This window comes from Euwallacea similis, chromosome 4 (assembly GCF_039881205.1).
Source record: "Euwallacea similis isolate ESF13 chromosome 4, ESF131.1, whole genome shotgun sequence".
Taxonomy (NCBI): domain Eukaryota; kingdom Metazoa; phylum Arthropoda; class Insecta; order Coleoptera; family Curculionidae; genus Euwallacea; species Euwallacea similis.
This window is the reverse complement of record NC_089612.1, coordinates 4,107,946-4,135,268: the sequence shown is the minus strand read 5'-3', so window position 1 is coordinate 4,135,268 and position 27,323 is coordinate 4,107,946. Positions and strand designations below refer to the sequence as shown.

Genomic DNA, 27,323 nt, shown 5'->3' with positions numbered 1-27,323 from the left:
TAAGAACATTTCGGATCCAAGTGAAATGAAATGCTTTATTGCCATTTTGATTGAAGTGGATATGTTGAACTACCTAGAAAACTGTTCTATTGGCAAACACAAGATGATATTAGAAATATTTTGATAAGTAGTACAATGCGAAAAGACAGGTTTTTCCAAATAATGCGATGTATTTATTGTGCCGATAATACGCATCTCTCTGAGAACGATAAAATATGGAAGTTAAGGTCGTTCATAGATCTTCTGAAATCAAAATTTGTAAAACATTACCAGCCAGAGCAGCAGATGAATTATGATGAAAATACGATAAAGTCCTATGGGCGACGTTCGTACAAACAGTTCTTAAAAAGGAAGCCGATTAGTTTGGTTACAAAATGCGGTGTTTGAACACGACATCTGGACTTAGTGAATTGTGAAAAATAGCCGATAATATGTTGTGTGTGTATAATATGTGATATTTGATTGATAAGGATCAGTAAATAAATAAAATGTTTAAATCATTGTAGCAGGGGAAACGTGTAGAAGTATTTTTCGAATTATTTCTTTGTAATTAAGAAGTGTTTGAAAAAAAATGGCACATTTTTCATTACAAGAAAAAATTGAAATCATCTTTATTTATAGAGAAAGTGGTTGCGATATTTCAAAAACAATATCAATGTACACTGAACGACTTTCAGAAAAGGTTGTACCATCAAAGTTTACATTCAAAAGACTTGTGAGGCAGTTTGAAGAGACTGAGAATGTTGATAAACAGAAAAAAAACGTAAAAATACCGTAACTAATGAAGACAATGATATCAATGTCCTGGCTGCTATTGCTTACAATCTATAAATCAGTATTCGACAAATTCATCAAATTCAAGAGTAGTGCAGAACAGTGTTTTTTTGTATTTTGCATCGTCATAAATTAAAACCGTATTGTATTTCCCTACATCAGGAACTTCACGGCGAAGATTTTCTGAATCGTATGTTTGTCAATGGGCTCAAAGACAAATAATTGATAACCGAATCTTTTTTATGTCAGTTTTGTTCTCTGACAAATCAACTTTTACTAATCATGGTCAAATTAACCGCCACAATATGCATTACTAGATGACATCCTAGATACTCCTAGTAGACAATCCTAGATGGATAAGGCAAGTTGAGCATCAGTATCCGTGGTCTGTAAACGTGTGGTGTGAAATCATAGGAACAAATTTAATTGGACCATATTTTATTGATGGGACTTTGAAGGGGAGAAAATTACCAATGATTTTTAAGGCGAAAATTGCCCGTTTTACTTGAAGAGCTGAACTTAGAGTTGCGACGTTCCATGTGGTTTCAACACGACGGTTACTTAGCGCATTTTTTAAGGGTGCTCGACAAATTCTTGATCATGATTATCCAGAACGTTGGATAGGACGCAACGATCTTATTAACTGGCCGGCAAGATCGCCAGACATGACGTCTTCAGATTTTTTTTATGGGGATATTTGAAGGATAAAGTTTACAAATATATTCCAACAGCCTTAGAAAATATGAAACAGCGGATTAGGCAAATTACTTGGGAAATTAGTGCTCAAACATTATTATGTGTTCATAAATCGTTTAAAAAACGTATTATAAAGTGTATTAAAGTTGATGGAAGAAATTTTGAACATTTATTAGATTACAAAACTTATGTTGTTGTTTCATGCTTTACTTAATTTTAAATTATTTCTTTGAATAAACTACTTAAAAAGCTTTGAATCGAAAAATTTTTCAAACAAATGTTTTTCAGTTTTTAGTGGTGTATTCATTTTTGTCAAAAATATATAATGTGTCTATTAGAAAAAATGTGGATGACCTTGAAAAGACCTTTTAAATGACAGTTTTTCGGGAAAAAAGTTATGTCAAAAGAAGCCCTCTTTTACCCTAAACAAACTTATTTGAAAAATTTTTGTATTAAATTCTTGGTTTTCGAAAAAATCGCATGTGCATGATAAATCGAACACCCGAAATATTATACATATTTCCATAGGTCAAATATATTTCAAACTAGAGATACGTGAGGAATAATTATTTGCTCTTCAGTATTACCTTGTAGGAGAAATTGATCTTACCTTATCACTTTACTTACCATATTACCATCATTTTTCTGAAATAGATAGGCCTTTGAAGATATTTTAATACACCAGAATATCAAGAATTTAGCATATTTAGCTTTGAAATAATAAATCTTATGAAATTTTTTGTTAACACAACCCAATTTCGAAACCCGAACTAGAAAAAATATAGAATATTCCTGAAAATATTTTGATTCCAAAATCCAGAAAAACTAATCTTTTCCTTAAGCACCTCTCCTTGCATAAGTCAAAGTTAGGGCTGTCAAAATATGGTTTCAAATCTATATTTTTCCTATTTGTAATATTAGTGACGTTCTAGATGCAGAAATGAGTCGTTTGTTGTATGACTACATGTATACCAAGGAATGAAGGAAAACGAAAATTTAGTGGACCGCTGGATTTAAGTCTAAAGTTCCCAATATTGCCAAAATCAAAACTCGACACATTATAGAAATTACATTTATTTGGTCTTCATTATTAGCCTGTACTAGAAATTGAATTCACTGTCCCACTTTGTCCATTTTTCTGACTCAGGCACACCTTTGGAGAAATTGTAATTTATTGGAATATCAAGAATTTAGCATATTTGATTACTTTTTCATTACTTTTTTTCTCTTAAAGCACCATCTATACGTTACTCGCACAAGTAAATCTTTGTCGCCAAAAGATACCTGTATTTTTTTCTTGCAGTTTTTTTAATCTGTAGCAAATTTGAATATTGTGTAACACTATGTCCCTCTTCAGCATTAAATTGACGTTATTGAGTTTCTTGAAATGATATAGGTCCTATATTCATCATGTATACCTCAATTGCGATCATGGATCCTTATGAAACCATTTTTAAACATCTCCATGTTCAGCACCTTCGGAATACTCAAAAATAGGTACTAATATAATCCCGTGTCTCAAAAACTAAAAGAGATTGTGAAACTCCATTTTTGTGAGGTCATAGAGGAGATTTAAATGATTCATTTGAGATATTCTTTAAGGCAATTACTCCACATGTTCCTGAGATATCGAAGATAAAATTTTGAAAAATATTTTTAAAATTTGTAATATTAGTCACACATTAGCCGCAAGCCAATTTCCATAGAAACGTTGAATTAGAACCTGTGAATTGGCCAATGACTACAGAAAGTCGTTTGATGTCAAAATTAAAATTCGTTAATAATTTGGCTCTAAATAAGAAGAGGTAGTTAAATAATTATGTTGATTCCAGGGGCTACTCATGAAAAATTTTCTAAAAGCGTGATGAAGTTACTACTCGCCATCTGATTTGCAACTGTGGTGTAAACCTGTTAAACGAGTGAGTATAGTGTAAACTTTGCTGTGGTATTGGGCTTGCGCTTGTGTCCCCATATTATTCATCCTTTAAGCGAACATTCGCAATATAAACGTAGTGGCGGCGAAGATGAGGTTTTACCGTTTCACGCTTACTTTCGCTTACCAAAGACAATTTACCTTTATGTTTGTGTTCCACAACAGTGTTAACTTATAACCTCAACAAGTCGAAGTTCTTCGTTCGCCGTTCACCGATTCAGTTTGCGCCGGTACAGTAGCGGTTTTCTCATTATTTACAAGCATACTATATATACTATAAAACTATTTATAAAAGTACAAAAAAATATATATATATATTTTTTACTTTTAACATCCAATGGTGCAATTCGTTAATTACTACCGGTAAGTACTCTGACAGGAGATTTCATTCTTTATAATAATATACGGGGTGTACGTTTTTGGAGCTCAAATATGGGGATCTCGGTCACCAGAAAAGATACGAGGTCAGTTGAATTGGGGCAAAGTTGCGCAATTCAGACGTCAAGAGTGTGTTGTTTCAAAATTTTAAAAAAACCGATAACTTTCAGATGTATTTGAAAAAAATTGAAATTGTGAATAGAGGTTTTTATTTTTCCTCGGTTTATTTGGTGAGGTAATTCAAAGCAATAAACTCTTCGCTATTGCAACCTTTTTTGTTTTACAAAGTGACCATGCCATATTTGAAATGCGACGTTTCGATTTTCGCCAACCATTATCAAGTTCGTTTTTCCTCAAACGCTATTTTGGATTTTCACAGTTTTCTATCACATATTAAACTTCGGTTTTAAAGTCTTTTATATATAATATGACTGACTATGAATCTATAAATAATAATCTAATGAAGTAATATTTGTTGAAGATGCTGGCCATCTTATGTCTTCATGGTTTAACATGTCTCTACCAAAAAATATTTCAGATGAATAATGAGCTACTCCGTTAAATTTCTATGATGTTGAATTGAAAAGAATTTTGAATTGGTTTGTTATTTTTCTGGATTACACTCTAGATAGACTGGACAGACTCTGGAAGAGTATTTTTTTCTTCAGCTTATTTAGCTGCAAACTTAATTTTAATCACATTTCGACCCTACTCATGGATTCGTCGAATTCTCTGAATTTTTTTTAACTTTATGATTTTTTCTACCTATTATAGAAATATTCGACAGTGGAAAAATAATGAATAGTAATTTATGATACTGTACTCTCCTTTTTGTTATTATTTGTTGACTATAACTACTTTTTTATACGTATTCTTGAATGCTTAGAAGGCGGAAATTCTCACCTAATGCGCTTCTGTAAAAAGTAAAAATGGATACTTCGCTTACGAATAAGGTCTGTTGTATCAGCCTCGTCATTTACTAATCACATTACTGTAAGTAGGCAATTTATCATGTATGACGTACACACCTTTTGGGCGTATCTGCGATAATATGTGCCGAGGTGCCCCTCATCATTAACGATCCCTTATAATAATAACTCTAAGCTGACAAAACAATTAATTCATCGAAAGCTTAAGAAGGCGGTGAAGGTGTTCTGTAAGAAGTTCAATGAAGCGTATAATAATAACCACTTTCCTTGGAAACCAGCAGCACTGATATAAATGACCATAACGCCCCTTTTAAAGAGGGTTTTCATGTTCATTTCCGTAGCTGCCCGTCCTAATAATACGGGCATGGCAGTACGTAATATTATCAGAGTGGGATATCAAAACCCTCATAGTAACTATATACATACATCATATATTATAAAATATCTGGGCCATTCGTCGCTGCTCTGAAAAGGGTGAACGACTGCCGGGGCACAAAACAGATCCGAACCACAATCAGTCATAATTTCATATTTCCCATATGGTTGTCAAATCAATTATTCTCAGTTATGTGAGTCATAAATGGGGCATCGGCGTTGGACAGCTATGTCACAATAACTGCCTTTAACATCTAATAATATGAACCCCAAAGTTATAAAAAAAATCTCAAAATTTTAGTTAAATACATCAAAAGCCCGAGCAGCTGTTTAAAACAAAGAAATGGTCTTGAAAGTCTGACATCCTGTATATCTCAGTAACGAAGCGCCTACGACCAATGTTGGTATGATTTTTTGACTTAACATAATGGCATCTAGAGTAGTTTAGAAGGTGCATTCTATTTCATATATCTCATTATTAACAATTTTTTAAATTAGATTTTAAAAACCCTAAATGAATCTAAAAATATTTCGCAACATTTGGCGATAATAGAAAATTGCTAAATTTTATAAAATTTATATAAATTACTCACATGATTTAATCATAATTTATGGTTTTTATAATTGCCGTTTGAAGTTTTTTGCTTATATTCGGATTACTCCTGCACATATTTTCAATTTGAAAACATTATTGGAAATAACACAAAAATGCGTATACTTTCTTAGAGAGACCTTTTCTCTGAGAGATCTTTTACTCTTTCCCTAATCTCGATGGAATCTCCATTTTATTTAGACCACTCTATATAGTGTGTACCAGCCAGCTAGTTTGCAAACTCGCTCAGTTCAATCATTAGCCGCAATATAAGCTTATATTATTGTATAAATTTTCAGAAATTAAAAAAAAATCAGGCAAAAAGTTCATATCAACAGAGGTCAATAATTGTTTCATTTTAGATATATTTACAGAATGTCAAAGTTTTAAACTGTTTCCAGTTTTCTCCTCATACAACTCGAAGTTTGTGAGACATTCAGCTTAAAAATTTGGTTAACAGATAATGTGACCTACCAATATACCGACTGATTGCTAGGATAAAAATAGCGTTTTTTTCTCACATACCCCTTTGCATGGCGCGTCACTCAGCGTTTTTTTTAAACGTCTATTCTTAAAATTTCTAGTTCAATTTAGATTTTTTAAATTCTCGGGTTATGCCAATATCTGTCACCGTTTTCCATTCATTTTTTCATTGAAATTTTTTTTTTTGATTTTTTGATTTGAAAAATTTTTCATTTCAAAAGAATTAGAGAAACCATCCTGCAATTGCCATGATTTATGATATTTTTGATGATTTAAATGGAAATCACATGAAAATATGCACTCCTTATAGGAATATTGTGTATATTGGAAGATATTTTTGCAAATAGCTGAAACATCGTAACAAACTGAAAAAAAAATGTAAGAAACGAAACACTTCAAAATTTAACAAGAAACTTAATTTTTATGGAGAAACGAACAGTAACGCGCCACAATAAAGTTTGAGAGGCAAAAGTGCTCACTTTATTTGTCAAGAAATATATGCCGCTCTTTTTACCTTTGTTTCTATCTTGAATATGAAACAACTTCATTGTTAAACTGAAAATATTAAATTGCATATGTTGAAATCTCATCGAACAACGTCTTCTAGAAGAAACTGAACTTTTTTTTGTCTCGAGGAAAATGTTCTAAAGATATCTGATCTGATGTTCTTGACTAGATAGAATGGGGTTCGCCGAAGCGCCTACCCACTGAAAACTTGGGATTCCCTTTTCCTGCAGCTTGCAACGACCCGGTAGTGTCCCTAGAGGATAAAACTTCTGTGTCGAGAGACTTGAGGATTCGACTGTCAGTTACTGTTAGGCCAGGGATTATTGTCCCTCTTGAGTCTTTGTTGATGAGGAATATTGGAGTTAGGTTACCCACATATTCTTTTAACACGTCTCGCTGTTCTTCGCATAACGGGCATTGAAAAATATACTGTTAGGCGGTACCGACGACTGTGAAATTCCCGTAATCCGGACCAGTTTTTCTTATTTTGTGGGTGTAGCTCTTGAAGCTATCTTGTCCGTTGAGGACCTGAACTTAGAGACAGCGTCTATATTTGCACGAAGTCTAGGTAAGGTCAGGTCTAGGTCAAGAATCAGTCGCTTAGTCCACGGCCCCTGGTGCGTCACTTGTGTCCATCGTGTTTACAACTTCCGGATGGACGTTCGCCTAGCCTCCCGCCTATCTGCCTCCCTGATCCGAGGGAAAGTATTGACCATGGTGCGCTCCTCGAGTAGGAGATCGATTGGTGGAACTCCCTCCAAGAACTGGGGTGCCTCTATGAATATCGTGCGGTACGCACAGACTTCAAATTTTTCCTTTGGATGCTCGAGAGCATCTGCGTGTAGTTTATAATTATCACTAGACTTCCTCAAACGGGGGCGACATAGAAAATGGCCCATGGGATTACCCCATAGGACATTTGACGTTTCAAAGAAGTTCTCTCGTTGGCATCACCTTCTGAAGCTGGCCTAGCTTTTTTTAAGCTACTTTGGCAACGATCCATGACGTACAAAGTACATATTTTCTCTGAATTGAATCCCCAAATCTCAAATGGATTTTTTGGATTTTGTCTGGAGACTCATCACTCGGAAGTATACATTTTCTCTATTTCTTTTTCCGCAGAGAAAGACCTTTGTTTTTTCTGGTGCAAGCGAGTGGACCAATAGCTATCTCTCACATTTGTAGGTGACAAAGTCTACTCCCTCCATTAATTCCTCTCTGTCGTTGCCAAGAAAACAAAGGCTATGTCGTTTGTCAGCGAATCCAACAGGGCTAACTTTTCTGATGTTCTTGCTTCCCATATCGGGTCGTACAGGGTCTTCTACAGGAGCGAGCCCAGCACCGATCCCTGCGGAATTCCCTTCGCCATACAGAATTCGGATTCTTTGTCAATTTTTACTACCCGATTTCGGAAGTAGTCTATTTTGGGATTCCTCAGGTAGTTCAAGATCCGTCGATTGTCGAGTTCCCCGAGTAGACATGACCATGATGCGTTATTGAAAGCGTTTTTCACGTCTAGCGTGATCGACGCGTATCAACGTTTTTTTCGATATCCGAAAGAAGAAACTGAACTAACCTGAACATATTTCATTGAACGTTTAATACACAAGAGCCAGTAAAAAATTGACTCTTATAATTTTTGACATCAGATGCCAATTATGACTTAGTTAATCTGTTTTTTGTCACTTCGAAACCCTTAATTTCCTCTTTAATCTCTCTTTACCGCCTAAGCATTCCTCGTTCACAGTTTAAACAGAATCGTATTATTATTTGCAGAATGTACTAGACCAGAAAATACCACAATACGCTGAGATGGCCTCGAAACTTATGCAAATGCAGGTAAAGACTATTCATGAAGATTGATTTAGTATGTATCATTATGTAGGTAGATATACATAGAAAGTAGGTATGTACTCAGCATTCCTTGTCACGATGCCCGTCTCTATAAAATTGGTCGGCGCATGTAATATGAAGCTTCTTCCATTTTTTCCTTTTCAATATATAATAAATTATTACGTTAGGGGACTGTTTGTTCAAGCCATTAGTCCTTTATTTGTGATTTTGACACTAATTTTATTTTTTAAAAATTTTTTTGTTCAAATTCTTCATATGCAGGGCGTCCTAAGTTTCAAAAAAAGTTAGAAAATATCAATTTAAGGTACATTACGACAGCAACGTTTTTTTTTAATTCCAATTTACAGGGTAATGAGGTTTTCACACAAAAACATTATGAATGTGAATAAATATGAATATTTCCTAGATATCAAAAACTCAAAACAAATTTTTTTATAATATTCAGTATTTCTATGACATCTATGACATATCTCTGACCGATATTTACCAACTAACCACAACCACCTGAAAGGTATAATAGTATGTTCCAAAAATGAAGTTCACGCGGTGAAACTTTGATAGGTAAGAAATAAAGATTCGTAAGGAGCAAATTTGGTCAATAATTAAACGTTCTATCACGGGATGATTGCTTTTTATTATCTTTGTTCTTGTGATATTTCATATGTGCAGAATTTGATTAAAGACGCTTTGCTGGAAATTAAAAAATTAAAAACATTTTTTTTAATTTTCTCATCCTTCTGTAACTCAGAAATGAAAAAATATAGAATTTTTTAATTTAAGTCAGAATTTAGCTAAATTCCGACTTTAAACTTTAAAAATAAGAAAAAAATTGCGTCCCTTCTATGCCTTTGCAAAAAAGTGAGAATTAATAAAAAAAGCTTTAATTTTAAATGTTCGCTTTGAGCCAGCAATTCAAGGAGATACGTTGGTGACTCCTTTAAGAAAAAAGCCCACATGCATTATTAAATGTAATCCATTTTAACACATAAAAAAAGCATAAAATGAATTCTTATTTTTAATGAGCTTATTCACTGAAATCTTATCAAAACGAGTTTCCATTGTTATGACATGCTATAACATGTTACTTACATGTTATACGAAGTATTATACACGTTTACATCCACGCAGTTCAATTACTGGTTTAGGTTAGTTCTGGTTTGTGGTCAACTTACTCTCGCTACCCAAATTAAGAACTCGTTTATTAACAATTATAGTTCCTATATAAGGTATCTACATACCGAATCACAGCAAAAAGTGGCTGCAACTCTTATTTTATACGTGTATAAAAATTAAAATTCTGACTACTTATTCAAAATAAGAATTTTTCAAATACTTTTAAATTTTCTGTTGTTTCTGGTTTAACTGAAAGTGACCCTAATTTTTTATTTTAAATTGACACCCTGTTTTTTTGACATTTTTGAATTAAGTAAATCTTGTTGCCTATATTAGAATCATTTTGGATTTTTTTTAAATTGGAATTAAGTATTTTTTATTTAATTTAAAAATAAAGAATTGCGAAGCAGTTATTTTCATAAATCGCTTGTGTCTTGAATTCTGATTATGGGAAAAAATTTTAATCTAAATGTGTTTTATTTGTTTTTTAGTAGTTACTTCCACCCAAAGTAGGTCTCATTAAAGCATCAAAACTTAAATAGATACACATACATATATGTGTATATTGACATTAAAATCAAATAACACAAAGTACAAACACATAATTTTGAAATAACATAGATGAACTCAATTCTATACATATTTGCAAAATGGTCTTATGGTAAGTAAAATAATCAGCTGAATCAAAATAATGTCAAATGTTTAATATACGGGGTAGCTCACTAAAAACTTATCATCGAAATTTTCTATCTTATAATATAGAAAACACGGAAACGCTCGAACTCATCAACTTTAATTTCAAAAGGATCATATTTCTTTGATATAATCATTTTCCCAGTTTTAATCTCTAAGCGAAGATAATTTTTACCCTGAAAATCTTAAATAGAAAGGGGTATCATATTATACATTATTGTAAAAGGCATTCCATTGCCTTCTCAATGCCACTTTATTTTTTTAATTTTTGATGATCAGTTTTTGAGAAATTAAGGTTATAAAAGCTATATTATTAATTTCACCTACCAATGATTTCAATTTATTAAATTTTAAAAATAGCCGCCACTGACCTCCATTCAGTAGTAGAGATATTGTTCAAAGCGCTCTCTGATATTATTGAATATTTCTGAAGTTATAAGATTATATTAGTGTACGATATGCCACCACAAGTTTTCAAGTGATTCAAATTGTGTCGCATAAATTTTTTATTTTAAATAGTCCCATAAAAAAGTCTAGCACAAATAAATCTGGAGAACGTACACGCCATTCAGTAAGTCTTCTCCCAATCCATCGTTAAGAAAATGTTTCGTCTAAAAACTACCTTACAGAAGCCGCGTAATGCGGAAGAGCTCCATCTTCTTGAAAAATTTTGTTTTCGGCACGGTGCTATTTTGCTCAATTATTTATGTTAATGCTAGTTCAATAGCATTTTCTAATAAATCCAAATAGATTTCTTTGTTCAGATTTCCAAGTACAAAGATTGGGCTAACGATATGATTTCCAAAAATTCCTAGTCAAACGTTTAGTTTTTCTGGATGTTGGGTGTGAACTTCACGATTTGGACACTATTGGATTCTTGGACGACAAGTAACAACAGTTCCAACAGTTAACTTCGCCATTTAAGAAGAAGAAACACTCATAAAAAAACAAATATAAAGATACTCTTGATTGTTAATAATTCATTGACCATCGATCTCACAAAATTTCAAACGTCGATTATTATTATCTTCGTTTAGTTCCTGGCCTAACATAATTTTATAATGATGCAATTTATGGGACTTTAATAGTCTCTAGATGGTTATATGCCGAATACCTAATACGTCTGATAATCTTCTAGTGCTTAGAGTAGGACTATCATCATATGTCCCAAAACATCTATTTCAACTGCTTCTGTTGTTATTGGATTTTGAACAACCTTTTTTGTTTTCCACAAATCCAGTTTCTCGAAATTGTATAACCAGCCTGTGCACGAAAGTATGGAACACGGGTTTATTAGGATGTTGTTCATTAAATAAATTTACAGTCCCTATACCACAATAATTGTTTCCAAAAAGGAACGAAATAATTTCAACATTTTCTAGAATACTGTAAGCCATTTTAAAACAAAACGATAAGGTTTACAGAAGTAAATAAAGTACTGAACTAATTAAAGTCTTAATGTTAACGTTGGAATAATGGTTTCATTCACATTTTTTGACTAATTTATTAAAAACATTTTTTGATAGTTTTGTTACATTTTCGAGATAACATCACTTTTAAACCTTAATTTTTCAAGAACTGATCATCCAAAATTAAAAAATAAGGTGGGATTGAAAAGGCAATTGAATATCTTTTAAAATAATATAACATAATACCCCTCCCCATTTAAGGCTTTTAAAGATGAAAATCGCCTCCCGTTACAAGTTAAACCTGGAAAAATGATTATACCAAAGAAATATGACCCCCTTGAAATTAAGGTTGACGTGTCGGAGAGTTTTTAACTCTTATACATTGTAAAACAAAAAACTTCGGGGGAAAGTTTTCGGTGGGCCACTCTATACAGTCTGTCCCAGATAAGGATGAACAGCATGGGGATCTCGGAAACGGTAATAGATACAAAATGGTTTAAATTGGGAAAAAGTTGGGCAATTTAAAGCAAATTAATAATCTGTTTTTATATCGGCGAAATTCCGAATAGTTACGAAGATATCCGGAAAAAAACGAATTTGGCGGTTTTCGTTTTTTGCAAATAACTCTTATGCAGTTATAGTTAGAGGAATAAAAGTTTTATATTATTAAAGCACTTTTTTGAGAACTGTTTAGCAGTGTTGCCAGTTTTCTTATTACATCCTTACTTTCGGAGAAAAATAAGTAAACTTTTGATTTTCATATGGGCGTGATATCAATTATTTATATTTTCAAAATCGTCATAAAATTCTCTTTTCAGCCATGTATTACATTTAATATTTTTCTCAGAAACTCTATGAGTTATAGCCATTAAAGCATTTTTTGATAAGTCGGCCATGATTTTGACTTATAGTAATGGTACACATTAAATAAATGAATGCTATGGAAACGTCAAAATTATTTAAAAGTATAAATATATTACTGGTATCAGCCTAAAATTAAAAAAATAATTGTTGCAAATTATTATTATGCACACGTCAAACAAATTGAAGGTTTTTCAACTTTTAAATAATTTTGACGTTTCCACAGCATTCATTTATTTAATGTGTACCATTACTATAAGTCAAAATCATGGCCGACTTATCAAAAAATGCTTTAATGGCTATAACTCATAGAGTTTCTGAGAAAAATATTAAATGTAATACATAGCTGAAAAGGGAATTTTATGACGATTTTGAAAATATAAATAATTGATATCACGCCCATATGAAAATCAAAAGTTTACTCATTTTTCTCCGAAAGTAAGGATGTAATAAGAAAACTGGCAACACTGCTAAACAGTTCTCAAAAAAGTGCTTTAATAATATAAAACTTGTATTCCTTTAACTATAACCGTATAAGAGTTATTTGCAAAAAACGAAAACCGCCAAATTCGTTTTTTCAGGATATCTTCGTAACCATTCGGAATTTCGCGGATATAAAAACAGATTATTAATTTGCTTTAAATTGCTCAACTTTTTCCCAATTTAAACCATTTTGTATCTATTACCGTTTCCGAGATCCCCATGCTGTTCATCCTTATCTGGGACAGACTGTATATTCGATTTCGTCAATAAAAATTTTATTCAATATATTCTGTATTTTTAGTAAAAAATGTAATGTGCGTCGTAGTGCTGTTAACGTATAAACCTATAAACCGCAATGCAGTATGAATAAATCAAATTATTGGTTATAGATTCACGATTTCCCAGTTAGTAGTCGCGTTTAGACTCTTTAGGGTGTGAAATTTTCCGGTGTATGGGACTTTTGCATCATAGTTACTGTTTTTTGTGCAACTCAAAAAAAGCGACTAAAAATGTCGGTTTGCAAATTACTCGTAAGTTTTCTTGAATATTAATTGCACATAGAATTTCTAAATATTATATGGATGAGGGTACTTTTTTAGCTTATTTCATTACGGAATTCATTATTTCATTCAAGTTCATATAAACATAAGTCCGCAAATGCTTCATTACCTATCTACTGGTTGTTTAAATTTCAAAAATTTTAAAATTTTTTCCTTATAGCTTCTGCAGTTTTTGAGATATCTAGCTAAATCTTGATATATAGTTTATGCTATAAGACTTACATCATTGATCATGTCAAATGATTTTCATAATCTATAGGATATTTTTTGAGTGGTTATGCCTCTTTTTCTCCTCCTGAAGATTTTGCGGTGCGTCACTGGGAGATTCTAAAATACAAAATGACTTTTTTTCTTTTGTTTAGAAACTTTTTGGCCTCTTGTAATTTTTCCATATCTACGTGAGTTATCGAGAAAAAATAATAAAAAACGATTTTTTGTCATTCGCCAAATGAAATAAAAATGTTTAAAATAAAGGTGAAAAAAGTGTAGTAGGCTTTAGCTTTATTTGGCTAACTTGTATCTGCAGATCTTTATGAATTAAATAAAGGCGAACTACGTACTGTTAAAACACCACAGATAGAAAAAGCTGTTCTTAATGAAATAGAGGAACATCCAGACAGCAGCACTAGAAAAATCGGCGAACTATTAAATATTAGTCATCAAGTTGTTTAGCGTATCCTGCGTGATTTTTTGCTACATCTGTACCACATTCAAAAGATCCAGGCACTTTTTCCTCGAAACTTCCCTTTAAGGATCAATTTCTGCCAGTTGTACCTTGGTAAGCTAGCAGTAAACCCTAATTTTGATTGTAAGATCCTCTTTACCGACGAAGCTAATTGTTCAAGGAATTCAATTACAAATTTTCATAATAACCACATTGGTGCTGAAAAATAGCCGAATCAAATTGTGGTAATGCATTTTCAAAAGTAGTTGTCATTAAATGTATAAGATAAAATAATTGGGGATTATATGATTGGTCCTTTCTTTTTATCTGGTCGCGTTACTGGTAAAGCATATTGGCAATTTTTGCAATAATAATTATCTTTATTATTCGAAGAATTATCTCTTTTGCTGAAAAATCAACTGTGATATATGCTCTATGGTACCCCATCATATGTTACTATTTTGGCACGAGAGTAGTTAAATAAAGCGTATGAGAACAAGTGGATAAGACTCATATACTCAATCACACCTCCATAAATTCCCAGACTTAAATAACCCAGATTTTTTCCTAAAGGGGTATCTAAAATTTTTAGTGTACACAACACCAGTAAATACCATTGATAAGCTACGAAATCGAATATTAGATGCATTTGAAACCATAAGAAATACTTCAGGGGTATTCGAAAGAGTATGGGCATCAATGAGAAGAAAGGCGGACGCATGTGCAATGTGTGAAAGACGTAATTTTCAACAGTTGTTGTAACATAGTTTCCTTGTTGAGGTTATTATTATTATGATTTAGATTATTATTTAGGGTCATCCCGGTTTTAATTTTTAACAGGTAAACTTTCAAAGTTCTTAAAAATAGAGAATTACCTATAATATACAGGGTGTTTAAGGTTTTAATCGAGAAAATTTAATAGACGACAAAACTCGGAAAATAATGAAAAAAGTTCTTATAATATTGTACGTTTTAAAGGTTCATTATCGAAATACAGGGTGGTAAAGATTCAGATTTTTTTAAATTTGATTTCGCAGCTGCCTACGTTTCTGAGATATCAACTTGAAATTTTGTAGGTACACTACTATTTAGAATCTACACGATTACGTTTAACAAGTCGTTGTGAAAATCTAGAGGTTACTACTTTTTCGGCGGTCAAGCCTCCTTTTACTATCTCCAACTTGTTTATAAGCTACAACTGATTTTCAGTGGCATATGTTTTGAATTCCTTGTACAATTTAGAAACTTTTTTGTATCTTGAATTTTTTTCACATCTGTCACCGTTCTCCAGTTATTTCCTCACATATCAGCAAATGCACACTAATTTAACATTATTTTTAATCGACCAGCGAGTTCTCACAACTAACTACAGTATAATCCGTTTATAATGAACTCGCATGTAATAGAAACTCGCATGTAATGAACTGATTTTCAAGTCCCAAATTAACCATATATGAAATCATAAGTAAAACCCTCGGACAAGATGGACTTGTTTGTAATAGACTCTCGCTTATAACGAACCAAAATTATTTATTTTGTCTATCATAACCGAGGTTTATTCGGGAGTTCCCCGGTACGACCGTTTCTGATGCATGTGTAAGCAAAATTTTATTCCAGCTCGTCTTTTACAGTTGGTCTGTGTATGCTATCCGGTACGCCTTATTTGTTTTTAAAATTAAAAAAAAATGGCTAAAAGTGTAAAACGGGCATTTACGTTACATGAAAAACTGACAATTATAAATGATATTGAGAAAAGATTGTCTCAATCATTTGTGTGTTCAAAAATGGGATTAAAAAAGTCCAGTGTCAAATATTTGGAAAAATCGTGATAAAATTAAAAATGATTGGAAAACTAATGACCAAAAGAAAAAATGCGTTTGCCTTTACACTCCCGGGTTGACGAAATATTATTTAAGTGGTTTCAACAAAAAAGAGCGAATCATTTCCCAATAAGTGGACCAATGTTACAAATGAAGGTAGAGGAATTTGGAAAAATAATTGGTGATGACTTCAAATGCAGTTCTGGATGGCTTGATCGTTTTAAAAAAAGGCATAACATTGTGTTTGGAAAAATATGTGGTGAGTCGGCCTCAGTAGATAAAAATATTACAGATGAGTGGCTGGTTCGTGTTTGGCCTTTGATAAGTAATGATTATACAGAAGAAAATATATTTAACGCTGACGAAACAGGGATTTTTTATAAAATGTTGCCAAATAAAACACAAAAGTGAAAGATGTAGTGGAGGAAAAATGTCTAAATATAGGTAATTGAATTATAGGTAAGTGAAAAATGTTAACATTTTTATTTTGAGTTGTATTAAGAATTTGATTTTCGGTATTTTAGGAAAATTTCAAAATCCTAGGTGTTTTAAAAACATTAATAGTCTTCCTATTGACTATTATTGGAACGACAAGGCATGGATGACGTTGTCAATTTTTACAGATTATTTTTAAAAATGGAACCAAGAACTTCTTAAAGAAAAAAGAAAAATATTATTGTTAGTTGATAACTGTGCAGCCCATCCGGACGTTAAACTGCATAACATAAAGATTTTTTTTCCACCCAATGTGACGTCAGTTTTACAGCCCATAGACCAGGGTGTAATTTTGAATTTAAAGCAAATTTACAGAAAACAAATGTTGATGAAACTCTTGGAGACTCAGGATAATACTAACATCAAAAGTGGTACTATTTTAGATGCTATAAATTTATTAAGCCTAGCGTGGGATGAAGTTTCTACGCAAACTATCAGTAATTGTTTTCGCCATTCCGGCTTATCAAAAACAATATCTTCTAATATGGAATTTGATCCAGAGGATGATATTCCATTGGCTCAATTAATAAGAGAAAACAGATTTATGAACTCAGTGAATTTTGATGATTTTGTAAGTGCTGATAACAATGTTGTTGTAAGAGAACAATTAGCTGATACAGACTTAGTAAATCAAGAACTTCAAGAAGAAACAACCGAAGATATTGAAGATGATGATACTGAAGGAGAAACTGTTGTTACTACAAAAGAAGCTCTTAATTGTGTACACACTTTACAACAATATTTCCTTCAGCAAGAGGACAGAAATGAGTTTTTTCTAAATGATATAAAATTGAACTGCATTTGCAGACGATTTACATTAAAAAAACCTTTATTCAAAGGAAAATAACTGATTTCCTTGAGAAATAATTATGAATAATGTAAATTTCTATGTATTAAATGTTTTTAGAGTTATCTTAATAAACATTTTTTAAATTTTTGTTCAATTAGGCATTAAAACGAATTTTTTTAAAGTTATATATGTAATTTGCTTGATTCTTATAAGATAGACACTCGGATATAATGGACTAAATCTCTCGGTCCCCTCAAGTTCATTATAAACGGATTGTACTGTATTTTAAAGATGCATTTAAATGTGATAGGGGTATAGCAAAGAATCACGCAGAATATGCCAAACAACTTGATGGCTAATATTTAATTGTTCACCGATTTTTCTGGTACTAGTACCTGGATGTTCCTCTATTTAATTTAGAACAGTTTCTTCGATCTGTGGTGTTTTAACAGTATGTAGTCTATCTGCATCATTGGTGGTAAAAGTTCCGGTTTCTACCAAACCCCTATAAATATCTGAAAATATTTATTGATGAGGTATGATTGTATTGGGATAGCGTCCATTATACAGACGTCTAGCCTCTCTTGCATTTCTATTCACAAGGTTATAGATAACATGTATATTAGCCATTCCGATATTCGTAAAACTTAACATTATAAAATTACAAGAAGAATTTAAAACACTGTTTCACTTTACAGTTTACAACATAAACCTTTAATTCATAAAGATCTGCAGGCCAAAATTTGCCAAATAAAGCTAGAACCTACTACACTTTTTTCACCCTCATTTTAAAGTTTTTTATTTCATCTGGCGAATTACAGAAACTCGTTTTTTATCATTTTTTTCTCGATAACCGACGCAAATGCGAAAGAACTACAAGAGGCCAAAAAGTTTTCAAACAAAATAAAACCACGAAAAAGTTTAAGGAGAAAAAAGAAGTATAAATCTTGAGAAATATCACCCTGTAAATTCTAAAAACCATTCAACGGGTCCAATGATCCATACACTACCAACGGTCCTACAGCGTAAACTATATTCCAAATTTTAGCTCAATATTTCAAAAACTGAAGGTGCTATAAGGAAAAAACTAGAAAATTTTTTTAATTTGAACATTTTGTAGATAGGTAACGAAGCGTTTTGCAGACCTATGTTTATATAAATTTTAATGATGAAATAAGCTAAAATATTTTCTCTTTTCCGTATGTACATGATATTTAGAAGCATCCTGTATAGTGAGATAAGCCTTACAGGGTGTCCATTAATGACATACTAATAATATTTTAAGATCTGATTCCTTAGATAATTTTATGAAGAAAAGTTCATATGAACGGCTTAAATGTGTTGATACAAAATACTGAAGTTTTTCTTAGTATATCATTCTATGTATTTAAATATCATTAAAAACATTTTAAATCAAATTTTTTTCAATTTTGAAAAGTTATTCTGTCGTTCTATCAGTGACGCGTTTCAGCAAATACATTCTCTGATACTTTTTACAAAAAAAAGTGATACGCCACTGACACTTTTTCTGTAGGATATATTTTTATTACCCCTCTCAAGTAATAAATTTCTTTAATAAATTAATATTTTATAAAGGTTATTGGACTAACCAATAACTCTTAGAGATGTAAATGTTAGCATTGTCCCTATGTACTCAACAATATCCCATAAACTGTTAGAGACATTCCCTTAACGTTAAACTAAATTGGGAGAAAGAAGATTATCATATAAAACACTAGTCATAATTTTGAATGGAAAGGAGTGCGAATGACGTAAAGGACTCTCTAATTTGAGAGCATAGCTGGGCATATGAATGTAATATTGCGTTAAGGGAAATGTTGATCAATATTCGTGACCCATTTAAACCTAAATTTTTCAGTTGTTGTTAGTTCGAAGAATAAGGGGAACTTCAATGCTTTATTAATAATATCGATGATGCTACGCTTTTACTTGTTAGGACCAAACCATATTTGAAGTGGTTGACTTTGTAATTTTACCCGAACTGACATAGTAGAATAATTAGCCACATGTATGTAGTTATAAATCTGCAAGTTCCTTTATCGAATATTTTGATAAAGTGAGTAACAATGCTGATCATATGTCTTGAACTGTGCAACACCAAATAAGACCAACTTGTTCGACCTACAGCATACGAATGTTTTATGACGAAACAAAGAAAACAACATACTGCCGGTTTTGAGAAATCGATTAAGTAGTTGTTTAAAAGTTGACATTGAAAATGGTTGATTCACCTCGACCTGACAAAAGTCGTTGTTGTTAAGGTTGGTCGACCAGGCGTTTCACCCACTCACGGTGTATATCTGGTGACTCACTCACCCCGCCACTAACCTCAACGCAATCATCCTTATTTGGCATTATTTCATAATTGCATTAAACGTTACAGTATAGAGTGTTAAAGTATTGATTGATGATATATGGATCTTGGAAACTGTAAGAGACAGAAAGACGATTAAAGGAGCCAAGTTCTATTTATAGTTAAATTTATAAGAAAGTCATATCCTGTTTAAAAATTGCTTTAGCTTTTACCATTGGTTTAAATCTACAGATGTATATACTTTTAGACTTCAAGACATACACAGATATAATTTAAGTTATCGTTACCTTCGAAACGAAGAGTGTTACAAAATCGGTTAAATACGCGAAAAGTTGTCATTTTTGGAGACTTTTAATATAAAAAGTCCATTGGAGCCATGTCGAAAGAACTTGACGATCAAGTAAAAACTTTAAAGATTGTACAAATGATACATTGATATTTCAGGAATGAAAAGCGCCATCGAGGTAGTTATGTTTTTTTATTTATTTAGAATTCTGTTGGTAAAATCATTAACCTAATTGTACCCCTCTGAAATCAATTTCAGTACATCGCTGATATTTCTATTCTAATTTATAAAATTTTCGATTTTCATAAAAAGAAAAAACGAAGTTAAAGTGCACTTGCAAAAAATATCAATAATATAACTCATAACTAATCAGCAACAAGACAAATCATCGTAAATTCAGTGCAAGAGAACACACCCTCAATTGGTTCTCAAAAGTTTTAATAGATTATCACTTTAAGTATAATCTACATATATGATGTAAATTATTGCAAACTGAAAAAATGTTATTAAGTCACTGAAATAATTTTCTTTCAACTTTAATTCAATTTAATTTCTAACGAGTTATATAGATATTATTATGTCATGCACTGCCCGAGCTGATAAAACACCCTTAGGGTTATTTTACCCGTAAGGGACGATGTCCACAAATGGTCAGCGCATGACTCATTCTCAATCGTTTTCTATACATTTTGTCATTTTACTGTTGTTAGTTGTCCTGCAGATGAGGACAAAAAAATACAGAAAAAACAGATTTATAAAATTTAATTATATATGTTTAATTTTTAATTATCATGCTTTTTGAAATTTTGGTTATAAATGTGGTAACAGCATTAAAGTTTTAAAACAATGAGAAAATATTTATCGTCAAGCTTAAACAATATAGTATCGGTTAATTGGGATTCTTCATGGTTAGCACATCCCTGGCCCGACACGTATATTGATTTAGATTACTGCAAGGTAAGTTGTCAAGTTATGAATTTGATAATTAATAATAAATACACTTTAAAACACAATTAACGTTATGCCGTTTACCAATTTGTATATGATAGAATTGGGAACCTGAACTAACCTAATTAACCTGAAGCACATACTTTACATAAAAATAATTAAGGGAAAGGTTAGTAAAGGTGAGCAAAAAAGTCCTTAAATATATTTACCTACTTTTTAATAGTGTATAGTCCAACTTCTCATGGAAGTTCTCAACAATAATTATTATCCCTTGCATCATTTATTATGCACAACAATAGCTTGTCATAGAATATTCCTACAAATGATCTGTTGTTATCAAAGATTAAAAAAATATCTATATTTTCTACTTGAATTAACATATTATTCAGAAAAGGACAGATAAAACACCTTTGAACTTGTTTACGTCAATTATTAAGTACACTTAATGGTATATGATGGATAGATATTACACTGGCTCATTTTATGTGATGAAAGTTTTCTTTCATCGTTAAATAAGGCTAAAAAACATTTTTTCCTATTACACGTACCATTAAGGAAATATCATTTTACCCAGAAATATGTTTACATCCAAATAATCTTTATTTTTCAGCTTTATTTTGTGACACAAGGAAAGAATTTTTGAAAAAAATTTCAGTTAAAATTATTAACATTTCACTAAAGTTCAGTTAGCAGCGGGCCTAAACCAGTTTTTATTTTGTCGAAAACATGGAAAAAAAACTATTATTAAGTAACCAGAAAATTTAAAAATGGTTTTTATGTACTAAAAAAACAGTTACAAATGATTTAATCTTCAAAAATATTCGTTGATCCGTCGGTGCTCACCACTGGCAAATTAGCTATTTTCTTTAGAACTTGAATTTGACATCCTTAAATTTCCCCTGAGCAAATTCTACACAGTCTTTTATTAGACTTTACTTTGATGTAACATTTCAGGCAAGATTTCAACAGAAACAAATGCAAGAAAAAGAAGAAAAACTTACCAAAATGTATGAGAGCCAGCAGCAAAGAGCTTTCGAGAAAGTAGGCAGAAGCAGTGCTGGAAGTAGCGGGAGTAACGCCAGTAGTAATGGCAGTAGCATAACCAGTAACGCCAGCATCGGGTCAACTGGAAAAGGAAAAGTAAATACGCAATGACAAAATAGAATGTTTTTCAGAGAGAGAAGAAAATTGCATTTTCTTGTCATTGATAGAACGCACTGAACAGAAATATCTTTCACTTGTTAGCATAACGTAATTTATAAAAATGCTTCCTCAATATGCAGGAATAATGTAACATTCTTTTTATTTTTTAATTACATAATTAAATAAAAACTATCGATTGATAAATATTACTTTTAAAACGTTATTTTTTTAGTAATATTTTATTTATATGATTTTCCTCTCTCTCAAAACGTAAGCCTATCAAATAAAATCCATGATCTAAAATGTATTCAGTGGCAACAGTTAATGTTCTCGAAGTACAGAAAATGATTTTTGACGACTAAAGCACTATACTTTTTCTACGACCATACATGATTCAAAAGGTTCATCATTAAATAATTTTATTATTATTAACATCGCCAATCACAGTCGTACAAGCTGATGCTTCAAGAATACAAAACGATATTTCTAGTTAGGGCAAACTATGATAAAAGTTACCTTTTATACTCGGTCGTAAAAGAAGTACATTTCTTGAAAATCTATATGTATCGAATTCAGATAGATAATCTGGCAGATTAATTAATATTATTTTCTTTGCCAGGTTCGCCAAATGTTTGAGGAACGCCGCCAAAAAGCCGGCATAGATAAAAGTTATCCTTTAGAACCATTGAGAACAAAAGCAAACGCCCGAGGACCTCAGGGTAAAACTATCGCAACCAACACAATTAAGTCGTCCATGACGAAATCCGTCAGTCAGACGCATAATGGGAAACCAGTTCTCCATCAAAAGGAAGCCTATCGAAGGGCATACAACAATAATTACTCGAATGGAAATTTCGAGGAGAATAGCAGTCGCACGACTGCCGGGTACGATGTTCTAGATGGTCATAATAGCGATTTGGTCGAACTTATAAACCGTAATACCGACGATGAAGAAGACATTGACAATTTGCCAAAAATAGGTGAGAACGAGATTTTTTTGTAATTTTTTGGATTTATGTAGAAACAGAAATTTTTAAGCAATTCGGCTTTGCGGTTATTCGACTGATTGGACTTCATTATTGCAGAGAGATAGAAAATGAAATTATTTATGATTTTGACAAGTTGAGATATGGAAAATTGCTGAAAAAAATTAATTAAATGAATTAATTTATTGAAAAAAAAATTTAATAATTAGCAAAACTAATTTAATTAAAGAAACGGTGCTGGTGAAGCAGACGCACCTACGATCCTGCAAGAATAACCGCAAAATAGATTTGTTTGTGCATTTCCATTTAGTATTGTAATTTTCGTTACTTACTCTATATTCATGGTACTTATAGGATTTAACGACAGTTACAAGGAGCAACCATTATATATGACCGGAAAGCTGGCCAATGTTGGAGGAAAGCTTCCAAGCCAGAGGTTCATCGAGAGCAATAACAACAACAATAATGAAGAAAAGACTGGAGGAAATATTGTCAGCCAAAAACCTGATGGACCTTTGAAGAACGAACCTAAAGTAAATGTTTTAATGTGTCTACATAAGTATATAAATTGCTCCAAAAAATATTGGTACAAATCAGTATAGGGTGCCAGCTAATAAAAAAACAGATCGATTCCGCTAAATATCTCTATTCTAAAAAAAATGTCTTGTTTTCATTTAACGGACTGTTTAAATACATTTTTTATTATGTAAATTGGAAATACATAGAGATTTACTCTTCATTTGATTAATTAAACATATCTCTAAAAACGTTAAAGATACGAGTTGTTTTGCAATGCCCCTTTTGATGTCTCTTTAGCTACTAAGTGGTGCATGGCATCAGCTACCCGATCAATAATAGGTGGATTCCACCTATCATTGATGAAATCCATAAATTTAAAGCATAATCTCAAACCCTATACACCAATACGTCTGTACTTCCTCCAAGACTACTGAAGTCATGACCAAAACACTCCATTATTGCTGTATCATCAGTATAAAAAGAAGTGTACGAAATTGATTGTACATCAAGAAACGTACCATTGATAAAAATAATGAATAGTGAAATGGTAAACGAAAAAACGGGGTACTAAAAGACCCAGCAAAACTATTTTGGGAAAGCCAACACTAACATCCCGTGGTAGTCAACCAATTCAAAGGTTTTTTTTAAGTCAGGAAATACATATACATTTCTATCCCGATTTTGCACTCAACTCTCTATCGTTATTTACCATTCACTTTTTAGGTGGCCGCCAAGAAACCGACCGCCAAAACCAAACCTCCTCCGAGGTCAAGTTCTTCAGTGTCTTCAACCACCAGTCAATCACCACGAAACTCTCCGACTCAGGCTGATCATAATACTATGGCCTCAAAGCAACAGGTTCGTAAACTACATTTACATTTCCTATTAAGATTTTAAACTAATTAACATTATGTCCCTCAGGCTAATGTCGCACCGTCACGGGCCACCCACACCAATACACGTTCATCGACGAAACAAACGGCCAAATCTTCGGTTACAAGGGACGATCTGACCGAGTGTAAATATTGTGGAAGACGTTTCGCCACAGATCGATTGAAGGTGCATGAAGATATCTGTGGTAAAACTGGGAAAAAGAAAAGAAAAACCTTCGATGCCACGAAACACAGGGTTCAAGGAACGGAACTTGAAAGTTACGTGTTGAAAGGCGGGAAGAAAGGGGCGAGTAACAAGGTGAGATGAACATTTTTCGTTATGTAACTTATATAGTTTTGTCCTCTCTATTGGCGTCGCCTTTAGGTTCAGTTTTTCAATCCATAGTGTCCATATGACTTATACAGAGTGTCTGTTTCTAGAGCTCAACCATAAAAGATACGAGGTTAGTTGAATTAGGGCAAAGATTAGTAATTTGTAGTTCAATAATATGCCGTTGTTGTATTGTTTCTTCTTTCTCAGCTCATTAATATCGGTGAGCACAGATTTATAAATGAGTTCTTTCATAGTGCCCCATAATTAATTATCAAACAGGACATTGTCGTGTGAAGATGATGAACACCATATATTGTTTGAAAAGATTCTACCGAGAAATTTTCAGTATACCTTCCCAAATAAGCTGAGCTAAAAAATAAAAACGTTTTTTTATAATTTCAGTTGTTTTTAAATATTTCCAAAAATCATCGGAATTGTGAAAATTTTGAAACTACATGTAGTTGAACTTGAAATTGCGCAGATTTGCCCTAATTTAATAGATCTCACATCTTTTACGGTTACCGTTCATTGATTTCCCTAAACCGGCATCCTGTATAAAATAGATACTGGCTAAACTTAATAAAGAATTGGAAAACCGGTCCTTCAACAGAGAACTTAAAATGGCAATTTTTGGGATTATGTTTTTTTTTAAATATAGAAATACATGGATATGGCAACTACATCGAAAAATATAAATAAGGTACCTATAGCCTTTTTATAGTAGATACACCTATGTTAGAAAGCAAAAGAGCTCAAACTTCTCTTTTTTTTTAATTACCAGTTATTCAGATAATTTTTTGTGATATCTACGTAGTAATGGAAATATCGAAGCAAGTCAAATGTTCTCTTCAAATGTTCCAACATTTTCATGTACAGGAATTTAAGTATTGCTACATTCGTGATGTAAAATATGTATATATAAAATTTTTCACTTTTTCAAGCAATTTCAAACCCCACAATAAATAAATCTAAATTCAAAGTGGATTCTTAATAATTATGAAAATGTGCAACTTTTTCCTAACTTAACCGACTTTGTAACTGTCATTGCTCTAGCGATCCCAATAACGAGCATCGAAATTTTCACCACTTGAAATAGTACATTTTTTAGATAATTTAACAGTCCATAGTTATTAAGGAAAAACAACGAAGACAATCTTGCTAAAAAATAATTAGCCTTTTTCGGTTATCAACTTATTAAATAAATCATATTAAAATGTTCAATGAAGAACAACACCATAAAAATGTAAAAAATTTGTATTTGAAGAAAGAAATTTAGCTTCATTTGTAACATAACCATTTTTCCTAAACGTTCCAGGTATCCGCAAAACCATCAGCCTCCTCTAAAGCGGGCAACTGGCGAAAAACCCATGAGGAATTTATTTCGGCTATTCGAGCGGCCAAACAGGCCCAAGCCCATGTGGCCAAGGGTGGTAAATTGACCGATTTACCACCTCCGCCACCGTCCAGTAACCCCGATTATGTGCAATGTCCGCACTGTGGAAGAAGGTAAAGAAAAAAATTACTTTAAGAGTTAGGCAAATGCAGTAAACTGTATCACTGTTTTACAGATTTAATGAATCGGCTGCGGAACGACACATTCCAAAGTGCGCAAACTACGAATTCAACAAACCCAAAGGCGGACTGCAGAAAAGTAAACCCGGAAAAAGATAATAGAGATTGATGATTAAATAACGCTAAATTTTTTTATAACAATACTTACAATACAAAATTATTATCTCTGATGGACAAACGATAAATATATTACTTATAGCTATTATGTCATGAAGCATGAGAGGTAAGAACGTTCAAAATTATTTTTGTAAATGTTTGCGGCATAGAAGTGTTAAATTCCGCGTTATAGTGGTAAAGTTGGTAAGTGCAATTATCTATAATGTCGTACTTACTTTACTTTCCAAAAGTGAATTCTTCAATTTTGTGATAGAATTTAACAGTTTTCTTAATTATACTCATAGAAGTTCTTATAATTCAGCACACAAATGTGTCAGTAGAGATGAAGAAGCAAACTTTAGAATTAGTTGGGCTTTTATTAAGACCGCTATATGTATTACAAGAAAACCGGATCGAAAATATTATACATCGACTTTGTTCCTAAATAATAATAATTTGCAATTTTACTAATTTACATGAGAATTTTATTTTCCACCTGTTTTACACTAACAATAAGCAAATTTTATTGAGACAGAATATCTGTGAATGCTATAACTCCAAACTTTTATTAAATAATCAGAAATACATAGCATTTGGTTCATGAAATTCTCCTCGAAATATAAATCGTGCATCGAAAATAATTTTAGACAGAGATAATTTGTTCATGCTATCTATATAAAAAAATATACAGAATATCCGTTTTACGTGCCCCACCACCCACCACCTTATATATACAGTGTGACCCACTTAAGAGCGGGACACCCCTGTAAAATTTTTATTTGTGGTTCGATTTTGATCATTTTTTTATATGTTGTAGGGCATC

General features: G+C 32.2%; 1 protein-coding gene across 2 annotated transcripts; it reads left to right on the top strand.

Annotated features, from left to right (window-relative positions):
• The first annotated feature begins 3,422 nt into the window (after positions 1-3,422).
• Positions 3,423-27,047, top strand: LOC136408173 (zinc finger C2HC domain-containing protein 1C). 2 transcript variants are annotated; one of them, XM_066389028.1, is made up of 9 exons: positions 3,423-3,766; positions 8,444-8,506; positions 21,933-22,118; positions 22,741-23,101; positions 23,462-23,640; positions 24,350-24,484; positions 24,548-24,817; positions 26,148-26,338; positions 26,401-27,047. In XM_066389028.1, the coding sequence occupies exons 2-9, from the start codon at positions 8,480-8,482 to the stop codon at positions 26,501-26,503; spliced, it is 1,452 nt and encodes a 483-aa protein (XP_066245125.1). In that variant the 5' UTR covers positions 3,423-3,766; positions 8,444-8,479; the 3' UTR covers positions 26,504-27,047. The 2 variants fall into 2 exon arrangements, with proteins under 2 accessions (XP_066245125.1, XP_066245126.1); XM_066389029.1 differs by lacking the exon at positions 8,444-8,506 and having other exon boundaries at positions 3,748-3,766.
• The last annotated feature ends 276 nt before the right edge of the window (positions 27,048-27,323 follow it).

What these genes read in the sequence shown, in the direction of transcription:
- LOC136408173 (XM_066389028.1), top strand. Translation starts at nt 8,480, where the DNA reads ATGGCCTCGAAACTTATGCAAATGCAG. An exon ending in CTATGGCCTCAAAGCAACAG is followed by an intron (nt 24,485 to 24,547) that starts GTTCGTAAACTA and finishes TATGTCCCTCAG; the next exon opens with GCTAATGTCGCACCGTCACG. An exon ending in AGAAAGGGGCGAGTAACAAG is followed by an intron (nt 24,818 to 26,147) that starts GTGAGATGAACA and finishes TAAACGTTCCAG; the next exon opens with GTATCCGCAAAACCATCAGC.